The following is a 12,142-nucleotide window of genomic DNA, read 5'->3' as shown; positions in this document are numbered from 1 at the left end:
GGAAATGATTTACTTGTAAGACACAGTATTACGGATGGACTATTGTTAAAGAAATGATAACAGCTGAATTTAATTTGTAGTATATGTCCTATAGATTTCCTGTTGAAATACTGAAATAAACTTACCCTTTCATAGGACAAAAATCAATTATGTAAACCTTAGGAAATCATATTTAAAGTCGATAAAAATTATGTCTCAAACTTGCATGGACCAATTTTTTAGGTTGACTACACCCATAATAATAAAAGAAGTCACAAAAAATTCAGAATGATAATGACTTGAGATATACTTTTCTTGGTAAATACAGTTAATTTTACAGGGAAAATCTAAGTTACTGATAAGATCTTTATAAGCTTTTAATAAATGATTTTCTCAAGGGTTACAACAGATGAATCAACTGAAAAAACGGCAGAATCTCAAAGCAAATTTTCTTAACATCGGAAGTACATTAATTTTTTACCTTTTCATAGTAAGAACAGCTAATATATCACGTAATCCACTTTCTTTTTTATCTAAATCTTGGAGCACAACCTGTTTAGGCAAAAATAATACAAAGATGATTCAGTATTTTGACATTAATAAATTGATGCATCGATTATTCCAATGGACTAAATCTTATTCATTACTGAAAAAACCTTTTAAAACAGGGCTATTTTCAGTTCTTTTACCATTTATCATAATTCAGAGCATAGAATTAAGCTCTCTTAACTGACACATCTCCTCTAAAAGGAGGGCATGGAAGATAACTAGTATTATTTGTCCCTCCTAAATGTCATGTCCTAGATTAAAATGATACTGTTTGTCTCAGAAAATAAAGACTGTTTTTCTTTTTGGTGATTACACTATTACAGTAATGCGTACATTACATTTTGGCAAGCCTTTTATATATACTTTAAAAAATTCAAATATTTTAAATGCACTTGAAAAAACCATTTAAAAGAAATACATGTCAAATTCTTTCGTACTACTACTACTATTTTGTACTACTACTATGATTACATTTGTAAGTAAGAATTATTAACGGATTTACTATAAAATTACTCGGTTTCCTAAAGAAAGGCATACCAACAGATCAAGTTTGAAAGTGACTTTTCAGATTTTGCCAACATGAAATTTTACGACCTTAGGTAAACACCAAGTTTACTCATTTGTAAACTGAGGTAGTTAGAAGAGATGGAATCTGTAGAAGATTCTCTTCCAAATTCAGTATTATGTGACTAGTTTTTTCCTTTCCAGCATCTGGTAGCTGCAGAGTCTCCGAGTAGTGTGTCCAGAGAAAATGTGAGAAATGCACTGATTCAAGAGATGAATACTAGACTTCCATCTGAGTTTAGAGCCTGGCGCACAGCAAAGTACTTTTACAGTGATACACTGCAGAAGCATATGGAGGAGCTTTGAAACCTTTACTAGCTTGAAGGAGCCCAGGCAAGAATACTGGAGTAGGTTGCCATTTCCTACTCCAGGGGATCTTTCCAGGGATTGAACCCAGGTGTCTTGTGTCTCTGGCACTGGCAGGCAGATTCTTTACCACTGTGCCACTTGGGAAGTCCATTATTTCTTGGGCATGTTTCTAAGCAAATTACATGGCTCCATATGATACATTTTAAAGGTTGTAGAGGACCATATCATATGATCTAAGCATGTGGTATTTGAAAAAGCAAACTTATCCTATGTCAGAGGCAGCATGGTGCAATGGCAAGAGCATGGGCTCAGGAGTAAAACCAACCTGAGGATAAATCTCAGCTCAGTGAAGCACAAGGTATTTACTATTATGAGCCTGTTTCTTAATCACCTATAAAATGCACACAACAATGTCTATCTCATAGCACTTGGGACTATGTTTGTAAATTGCCTGGTAGAGCACACTTGGCATTTAGCAAACAAATAAATGTCATTGCCCCTGCCACTGACCTGATTGTCAAGGAGGGTAGAGAGCACAAAGAGAAGCAGTAGAAACACAACTGTACTTCGTTTTCGTTTTCCTCTTTCAAATTGAAATAGCTTGTTTCTTCTCTTTCCAAAATGAATAAGTACAATTAATCCATTCATAACAATGTGTTAATCCCAGTGAAGAAACATTCATGTCTCATTCCCTGTCCTAGTCCCAAAGCCTGTAAAGGTGAACCCACTGGGGTTGGCTGGGGGAGAAGAGGAAAGCTCATTCCAGAAGCAACTGTCTGAGGGATCCTAAGAATTTCTAAACAAGGCAAAGAGGGGAATAAATGACTGGATGAAAAATAGACTGTATTTTTTTGGGGTCTAAAGAAAGAACAAAGCACACATGATGGAATCCAACATGAAGGAAATAAAAAATGAAAATTTTTTGTACAGATTACCTGTTCAAATTAGCATATAATCATTTCAGCCTGTCTAAATAAGTTTTGTTTTTTTAAAAAAAGTGTTAAATGTCCTATATGCACAGTTTATGAATTAATGTTAAACAGAGCCTAAACCAGAAGGAAAAGCTAAACGGTTTCATGTGATTAATTCATAGTATAATCTGATATATTCACCTGTGCAAACTTGTTTTCTACTTTTGCAGAGTTTTTCCCCTCAGACTCATAGAGTTCAAGACACACTGAGGATATACTTCCAGGAGCCTGTAATGTGTGTTGTCTTCGAGCTGGCAAAGGAGTCCCTGATGGAAACAGTACTTTGAAGCTGTTGGCTCCTGATTCATCAACTCCCTAATAAGCAGGAAAATAATATGCACATCCTTTGAAATCATTGCAATGAGAAAAAAATCACTCCTATTAGAAATGACGATATAGTCCTTGTTGATAATCTCAACACTATAAAGCAGCAAAGAGAAAAAAATGGAACTGATCCTTAATCCCAACCCACTTTAAAAATAAATTGAAACATACACTTCTCAACCTGTATTAGAAGCTTATGATTAAAACGATAATTAAGAAATTAACAGGTTAATATCAACTGAAAGAATATCAGAAACTCATTACAAGTAAAATTATAAACCTAAATTTAAAATTTTTACCAGTACAAGGTTTTATTTTAAAAACCATATGTATGTAAACCTGTGGCAATAACTTTATACTATGTATGGAAAAGTAAAGACAAGCTAAACATACCTTAACTAAAATATCCTTGGCTGAACACTCTATCTGAAGAGCATCTTCCACGGAAAGGCTTTCTTTCCCAATAAGGATTCCTGCTTCTATAGCTGCACCAATAGGGATGACCTCATCAGGAGGAATGGAATTGAGAAGCTCAACAGCAGGGAAAAGATCTCTAATCATTTGCTGTAGCCTTGGGATTCGAGAAGACCCTCCACAAAGGACAACCTAGAAAATAAAAACAATTTTCAGTTTTTTACTTTTAGAACAATAATTGTTTCTCAAAATTAGATGTAACAGGCCATCTTCATCACATGGTAAAATATAAGAAGCCCTATTTTAGCATATTATTTTAAACTTATCATATAAAATATACACATATAAACATGCATTTAGTACACTGTTAATATTTAACATATTCTTTACTTATAATGACAAAGTTTAAAATGACGGAAGAGTAAAGAAAGAGCCCTGGTTATGGAGGCTGAGTATCTGAGTTCCAATCCTGGCTCTATCACTTACATGCCAGCATTACTTGAGGGAAAGTCCTTACCCTCTCTGGAAACCTTTTATTGGGTTGGCCACAATGTTCGTTCGGGTTTTTCCATAACAGCTTATGAAAAGGAACTTCTTGGCCAACCCTACAGTTTCCTCATCTGTAAATGGAGAGCCAATTTCCTGATTTTGCCAGGATTAAATGTTTCAGTGAATATTGCCAGGATTAAATGTTTCAGTGAATATAAAGCCCATCATTTTCTCTCTCTAGCCCTGTAAGAGGATTATACATCCCAATCCACAGCCACTGCCCAGACACTGCAACCTCTCCCTTTTATTTCTCTGCTCCATACTCAGGACTGGCCATGGGTCTAGCTTTGGCCAGGTGAATGTGAATACACTGGAGTACAACATATCTAAGCAGAAGTTTTAAAAGCCCTGCATGTTCTGCCATCTCCTTTCCTCTTTCCCTTCCTCCACGAGAGCTGCTCCTTTAGCCTGGGTTGTGGAATGAGAAGCACACAGAAAAATGCCAAAGCAGTTGACACACGGCCACCTTCAGCTGCTCATGTGGAACACAAGCAAGAAAAAACTGTTCACTACAGAAAACCAGTGAGACTTGGCGGTTGTTCATTACTGTCATAAGGTCAACAAACTACAGAGACAAGACTATATTTTTAAATTCTCAAAAGCTTGTATTTCAGAAGTGTCTAGCGGGAAGCTGCTGCATAGCACAGGGAGCTCAGCTCAGTGCTCAGTCACGTCCTAAAGGGGTGGGGAGGCGATAAATACAGCTAATCCACTTTACTGTACAGCAGAACTAACACAACTTTGTAAAGCAATTATACACCAAAAAAAAAAAAAAAAAAAATCCTTAATTCTAAGAATCTACTTGATCTTTAGTCAAGCAATTGAGGATTGTACCATTTGTGATATCTAATGTCAGGGTTGTACGACCAGTTAATGAAGGAAGAGAACTCACATGAACTGATCATCTATGGTACGTCACACCCTGTGCCATACATGGTTTTCATTTAATCTTCACAACAACCCTATAAAATAAGTTATAATACTTACCTGAAAGTTAAATATTATCACCCTCCTAGTAAGAAGAGACAAGACAGTAAGGTTCAGGAAATTAAGTGATTGGTCTATTCTGGAACTATTAGTACTATGAGCTTTCCAATTCAGCTGGATCTGTCTCCAAACTCATTCCCTTCCCACCACTGCCTTGTATCATTTATACCATGTGCTTTCATCTTTATAAGCCACACTTCTACTCACGTACCATTATGCATAGCATATGTATGCAAAAAAAAAAAAACCCAACTGAACTAAAACCTCTACAGACAAAAGAATGCAACTTTCATGTTACAACATACACAAAAATAGTGAAAATATAAAACTTTCAAACTACAGCAAATTAAAAGAAAACAGTAATAAATATTTGTCAAACACTTGAACAAAGATGGAATTGGTAAATTCAGAAGCAGGTGAAGAATTGAGAGTAACAGAACAACAGATTTAAATAGATCAAGAAATGAAACCTCAGTGTGTCAAACACCCATCCTCCCTAATAGAACCAAAATTCAATAGTAAACTGCATGCTTCAAAAGAAGGTTGCAGTAAATAGCAGTTAATTTTCTGATTATACAGAACATTTACACAAATAAATTTTAAAAATCTATAAGATTTGACTAAACAGACAAAGAATATGAAATATTTACACATAAGGAAATACAAAATTAAACATTTACTAACATTGATAATTCCAATCCCAAAGAAAGGCAATGCAAAAGAATGCTCAAACTACCACACAATTGCACTCATCTCACATGCTAGTAAAGTAATGCTCAAAATTCTCCAAGCCAGGCTTCAGCAATACGTGAACGTGAACTTCCTGATGTTCAAGCTGGTTTTAGAAAAGGCAGAGGAACCAGAGATCAAATGGCCAACATCCGCTGGATCATGGAAAAAGCAAGAGAGTTCCAGAAAAACATCTATTTCTGCTTTATTGACTATGTCAAAGCCTTTGACTGTGTGGATCACAATAAACTGAAAAATTCTGAAAGAGATGGGAATACCAGACCTCCTGACCTGCGTCTTGAGAAATCTGTATGCAGGTCAGGAAGCAATAGTTAGAACTGGACATGGAACAACAGACTGGTTCCAAATAGGAAAAGGAGTACATCAAGGCTGTATATTGTCACCCTGCTTATTTAACTTATATGCAGAGTACATCATGAGAAACGCTGGACTGGAAGAAACACAAGCTGGAATCAAGATTGCTGGGAGAAATATCAATAACCTCAGATATGCAGATGACACCACCCTTATGGCAGAAAGTGAAGAGGAACTAAAAGCCTCTTGCTGAAAGTGAAAGAAGAGAGTGAAAAAGTTGGCTTAAAGCTCAACATTCAGAAAACGAAGATCATAGCATCTGGTCCCATCACTTCATGGGAAATAGATGGGAAACAGTGTCAGACTATTTTTTTGGGCTCCAAAATCACTGCAGATGGTGACTGCAGCCATGAAATTAAAAGAGGCTTACTCCTTGGAAGAAAAGTTATGACCAACCTAGATAGCATATTCAAAAGCAGAGACATTACTTTGCCGACTAAGGTCTGTCTAGTCAAGGCTATGGTTTCTCCTGTGGTCATGTATGGATGTGAGAGTTGGACTGTGAAGAAGGCTGAGCGCTGAAGAATTGATGCTTTTGAACTGTGGTGTTGGAGAAGACTCTTGAGAGTCCCTTGGACTGCAAGGAGATCCAACCAGTCCATTCTGAAGGAGATCAGCCCTGGGATTTCTTCTGGGATTTCTTTGGAAGGAATGATGCTAAAGCTGAAACTCCAGTACTTTGGCCACTTCATGCAAAGAGTTGACTCATTGGAAAAGACTCTGATGCTGGAAGGGATTGGGGGCAGGAGGAGAAGGGGACGACAGAGGATGAGATGGCTGGATGGCATCACTGACTCGATGGACATAAGTCTGGGTGAGTTCCAGGAGTTGGTGATGGACAGGGAGGCCTGGCGTGCTGAGATTCATGGGGTTGCAAAGAGTCGGACATGACTGAGCGACTGAACTGAACTGAACATTGATAATACGTTTTCAAAGAATCCTATAATAGTCAATAAAATACAGAATAAAAACATCTCTCTCTTCAACTACTTAATGGAAAATTTATCTTTAAATGATAAAACTCAGTGTCAGCAATGTTATACTAAAATGTCTGTTCTCATACACTGCTGATGAAAGTATGAGTTAATTCAGCTCTTTTGAAAAGTAACTGAAGGTAAAAATAGGCTTCTGCTATTTATATTCTTTGGCTCAATATTTTTATTATAGAAACCTATCCCAAAGAATAATCTTACATATAGGAAGAGATGGGCATCACTTTTCTGGCGAGGGGAAGACCCGATCTAGGAGTTCAAAAGAACAATGAAATAACCTATGGTGCTCTTCCTTTTCTAGGATATTAAGAGCCTATTTAAAATTATTTCTTAAATTTTTATTTACTTATTTAGGCTGTGCTGCGTCTTTGCTGCTGCATGCACTTTCCTCTAGTTGCGGACAGCGGGGCTACTCTCTTGCTGTGGAGCACAGGCTCCAGGGTGCACTGGCTACACAGCTGTGATTCCAGGGCTCTAGAGCACAGGCTCAGTAGTTGCGGTGCGCAGGTGTACTTGCTCAGTGGCAGATGGGATCTTCCAACCCAAGGACTGAACACCTGTCTCCTGATTTGGCAGGCAAATTCTTTACCACTGAGCCACTGGGGAAGGCCAAGAGTCTATTTAAAATTGTGTTGATGAAGACTATATAGTAATATGGACAGAGAAATTGGTTATAATATTGTATAAGGAACATAAAATTCAAAATTGTGCAACAAATTTGACAAGTTTATTATAAAGTAAGACACTGGTCCTATTTTCTGAGTTTTCTTATATGAAAATTCCTTTATCAACAACAATGAAAAAATCTATATATATTGTAAAATAGTAGAAATAATCTTGGGAAAAAAACTACAAACCAGCTGGAATATTTCTGAAAGTCTCTAAATCTTTTCTTTTGCAAGCAAATATGCAATATTTCTCAGCAAACAGAGAGGAGTCTGTTGTACTGGTTAAAAGCAGAATTGGGAACCACACTGAGTTAAATCCTGGTTCTACCACTAGCCACATGGTAACCATGAAGCTACTTATATCTCTGTACCTCTGTGCCTCCAATTATAAAATGGAGGTAAATAATATCACCTACTTCATAGAGGTCCTAGTTAAGATACAGCAAGTTAATTCATGTAAAACACTTAGAAACAGTGCCTGACACCTAAGAAACACTCTAATATTTGTCACTTTTTGCTTATATACAAAAAATACACTGAAAAGGAATTTTAATCTTTTTTGCTAATAAACACACAGAACTGTGAGTTCATTAGAGCCATTAATCAAAATTTTATCAATTTCCTTATTTCCTAATGTAAGGTAAGAAAATATTTACATGTATAAAAATACTCTTTCAATACCAAGGGGCCATTTCTTAAATTCCCAGTCAAAAACTATTCCTACCATAAATAAATAAAATACAAAAGTTATTACCTTGTTGATATCATCTGCTGTAAATCCACTTTGTTCTAAGACTTCTCTGATTGCTTCTATACATTTATTAAAAAGTGGAGAACACAGAAGTTCAAATCTTGCTCTGTAAAAACAAATAAACACAGAGGAGACAGCAGAAGTAAGTTAAGCAAGACATCTTTTTCTTGTAAAGGGTAATGTCAAAACCTACTGTGATAGGTCTCTTAAGAGTAGGTTTATGATCAGAACAGGATATTAAACACTCAGCAGAGCAATATCATGGGAGGAAAAAGTCTAGGTTATTCATCTACAAATGTATATAATATTAAATTCACATAGAAAAATTATACCCATAGCCTGCCTATTATAAGCTGTCAAGAAACCTAAAAATAAATTCTCAGTGTATGGGATTTCTACCAATAAATCTATTTTTATGTTTTAAAGTTTTAAAAAAACTGTTTCTCACTACTTTTCTTTATGGTCTGAGCCTCTGCTGCATTTAAGTTTGGTTATTTTGCACCCCCTGAGAAGTCTGAATGCTAGCAAATAAAATGACAAATTCTATTTCCTTCTTAATAACTGATATGAATAAGCAAACATTTACTGAGTACTTGGACAAACTTAGCACTAAGTTAAATATTCTGGAAACAGAAAAAATATAAAGACTCTCTTGCCCACAAGAGATTAAAATTCAATGGAACAACTTTCTTTTAGGTTGTAGCTTGAAATCTCTTAAAATATCTAGAGAACTTTCTGGAGCCACTGGCCACTTGAGACTACTGAGCACTTAACTCCGGCTAATGCTACTGAGGAACTGAAGTTTTAATGTTATTTACCTATTTAATTTACTAAAAATTTTAAATAGCCACTGGTGGCAGTGCTGACCTGAAATCGAGAAAAACCCAGGGAGAAAGAGGGAGCAAGCTACAAGGGCCAGACAAAGAGAGAATTTAACCAAACAGAGTGAGTAGAAAGCCTAAAAATAATGTAATACTGTATTCTGGATATTCACTATGCTTCTAAGTCACCTGTTAGCTTGTTGGGAGGTTTAAATAGTGCTAACTCATGGTAGCTATTAGTATGGTGAGTAATACACAACACACAATGAGAGTACAGCGGCCTCCCCTACCCATTCCTGGGTGGACGTGCAATCATTTGTAACCAATGTTTTGGATTATGGAAAAGATATGAGCATTAAAAATAATTTTATGCACATTAAACCTGTGTTTACTAAATGTCACAAAAGCTACTAAAATTTAAAATGTTGCCAATGGATGACAAAGCAAATAAAACCAAGACAGAGATCAATCCTCAGAGTAAGGTGATAGGTAATTAGCACGAACTCGGGAGTCAAACTAGCTGGGTTTGCATCCCAGGTCTGTCACTTACTAGCTGGATAACCTTGGACAAGAAATGAAACCTCCTGTGTAAAGTAAGGAAAACAACAGCACTTACCTCATTAGGTTGTTATGAGAATTTGAGAGTTAATACATAAGAAAGAACTTAGAATACAGCCTGCCACACAGGCGTAACAATGCAATAGTAAACAACCACTGATGCACGTGGAAGCCCCACAAAGAACTAGGGACTATACAAGTGGGACTGCTAGTCCAGAAAGGAAACTTACAAATCTCAAACTTTTAAGTCTCCCCTCATCATTCTTTCAAAGGCCTGGGATGCTCCTGTCACACACTGCTCCTGGTAGGTTTAACATAACAGGGCAGTCATCACTGACATGATTGCTTTGGGAACAGTCATTTAGTCTGACAAGAGCTGCAAACCCTGGAAGTAGAGACAGAAAAGCTCTCCTTTTATAGTGGGCTAAAAACCTCAAGTGAGAAAATGAAAAATCTGAAGTGAGAAAATTACACCTAAATGTGAATACATTTGGAACTTTTTGAAGTTTTTTCGAAATGCAGTTTTACCTGGACACGTTGCAGTCAAAATCCTGACCTTCATACAATGAGTCAAGGAAGCAATTGGTGCTTCCCAAGGTTGACAAAGAATGTTTTGCAGTGTCAGCACCGTTCATTAGCTTCATCATGGCGCGGGCATTTCCTCTCACATCATGTCTGAAGGATCTAAACAAGAAATACAGTCTCTGAAGTTTAAAAATTACTAGGTCATTTAGAATTTATTGTAACTAAAATCTGGATAATCCCCATTAGGATAATTGTAAGCTCATGAATCAGGGACTTCCCTGGCGTCCAGTGGTTAAGACTCTGTGCTTCCACTGCAGGGGGTGCAGGTTCCATCCCTGGTCGGGAAGATCCTAGATGCTATGCCATATGGCCAGTAAAAAAATAAATAAATAAGCTCAAGAATCAATATTAACACCAGATTTTATTTTTTCAGAATATATAAGGAAAGAGAATTTGAAGAGGGGTCTCAGGAAAAATGAATAACCAATATCCTTAAGACTCTGAATTGCTGGATTGTTTAACCACAGTTATGGACTGCTTTGAAGAAGTACAGGAGCCATCATCTTTTTGCAGATGAGACAAAAGGACATTGAAGGAGATTCATGCAACTGGGTCCAGTCTCATACTTCACCCTTTACAACCGTAGCATGATTCTTGTTGAATGGCATAGAATTATCTGTCCAGCATTAAAAAAAAAACAACCAAAAACTAAAAGTGCTCCTTCAAAGAAATTTGAAACATATAAAATATGTAAAATTACAGTTCTTCTACCTCCAGGGTGAGTTAACTATTAAAACTGCTCGCTATGTGGTGACTGATGGCTCTGCTTTTAAACATGTTTAAAACCCATAATAAAATTAACAGTGCCCTTCCTTGAGTGGGAGGGGTTTCCCTTGAGGCTGAGCTGGTAAAGAGTCTGCCTGCAATGCAGGAGACCTGGGTTCGATCCCTGGGTTGGGAAGATCCCCTGGAGAAGTGAAAGGCTACCCACTCCAGTATTCAGGCCTGGAGAATTCCATGGACTGTATAATCCATGGAGTCGCAAAGACTCAAACATGACTGAATGACTTTTACTTTCTTTCACTTTCCTTGATAAAAAGGAAAGTGTTTCCTTTATAAGAAAAAGCAGCATAGGTCGTTATTGAACAAATGAGAAATTACCACTTTTTCAGGACTTTTTTTTAACCCAATGTAGTCAAACTGATGAAAACACTACTTTTTAGAGCAGTGATATCCCAAATATAACCTTTATATAGTTATATATATGATGTGTCAAACAGGATTAGAATTTTGAATGGAATAACTGCATCCAGCAACAAAACCAAAATATTCCTTGTGGTAATAGATACCCCATAAGACTGGTCCACTGAAATCTAACTACAACATAATCTTTTACACCTGTAAAAACTGTTCAGAAGGTAGTGAAGCCTTACTGCCTTTACCCTCCTTCACCCAAACATAAAAGCAACCACTGACAAATTAGGAAGTTGAACTTGAGATCCAAGTTCATGCAGTTCAGTGTCTGGTGGTCCCTTACACTGAGTGAAAACTCTAAGTATACTGCTCTAGGCAGCTGGGTCTCTGCTTTCGCCTGTTTGCCAGGACAGGTTTTATAATTTCAGACATGAACATATCCAGTTCCGTGGAAAAACCATGCCCTCCTTTGAAAGGACAATTTCAAATAAATTGGGTAAAAAAAATTAAACCTGAAGCTAAATTTCAGGTTTATCATCAAACATATCAAGTCCATTAATACTTACCTCTGAAACTCAGAGGCTAGGTACTGTGCTAAGGTTTCTGTGAAGTGGGTACCTCCAATGTTATTATCAGTGTTTGTTGAAAGAACACGATATAGTCCACTGTTAACTTCCATGACACTGATAGATAAGGATGTTCCTCCAAGTTTGAACACCAAAATGTTGCTAAAAAAAAACCACGAGTAAGTTATGAGAGAATCATAGTATTGTAAAGCCAATTTTGATTTCTTAAACTAAGAAGTCATTTAGTTTAACCCCTGTAAATCACAAATGAGGAAACTGAAGCTCTTATGGGAAAAATTGAGTTGTCCATGGTTACT

General features: G+C 36.7%; 1 protein-coding gene and 1 non-coding gene across 14 annotated transcripts in view; one reads left to right on the top strand and one right to left on the bottom strand.

Moving 5' to 3' along the window:
• Window positions 1–12,142, bottom strand: part of LOC101108674 (heat shock 70 kDa protein 14) — a 28,508-nt gene that overhangs the window by 3,186 nt on the left and 13,180 nt on the right. For 9 of the 13 annotated variants that reach the window (XM_027976657.3, XM_042230576.2, XM_042230572.2 and 6 more), the window contains 7 exons: window positions 11,826–11,987; window positions 10,069–10,224; window positions 8,165–8,267; window positions 3,090–3,302; window positions 2,514–2,687; window positions 1,912–2,013; window positions 461–531 (listed from right to left, as the gene is read on the bottom strand). In XM_027976657.3, coding sequence (XP_027832458.1) covers window positions 461–531; window positions 1,912–2,013; window positions 2,514–2,687; window positions 3,090–3,302; window positions 8,165–8,267; window positions 10,069–10,224; window positions 11,826–11,987 — 981 coding nt within the window. The remainder of the gene's footprint in view (window positions 1–460; window positions 532–1,911; window positions 2,014–2,513; window positions 2,688–3,089; window positions 3,303–8,164; window positions 8,268–10,068; window positions 10,225–11,825; window positions 11,988–12,142) is intronic. The other 4 variants (XM_027976658.3, XM_060397382.1, XM_042230573.2 and 1 more) reach the window with 1 other exon arrangement.
• On the top strand, window positions 2,063–2,186 carry LOC114117719 (small nucleolar RNA SNORD22). Its single transcript, XR_003591374.1, has one exon. It is a non-coding gene; the product is annotated as a small nucleolar RNA SNORD22 (small nucleolar RNA).

The sequence above is a fragment of the Ovis aries genome, chromosome 13 (genome assembly GCF_016772045.2).
Source record: "Ovis aries strain OAR_USU_Benz2616 breed Rambouillet chromosome 13, ARS-UI_Ramb_v3.0, whole genome shotgun sequence".
Classification (NCBI taxonomy): Eukaryota; Metazoa; Chordata; class Mammalia; order Artiodactyla; family Bovidae; genus Ovis; species Ovis aries.
This window is presented reverse-complemented; position numbering and strand designations above follow the sequence as displayed.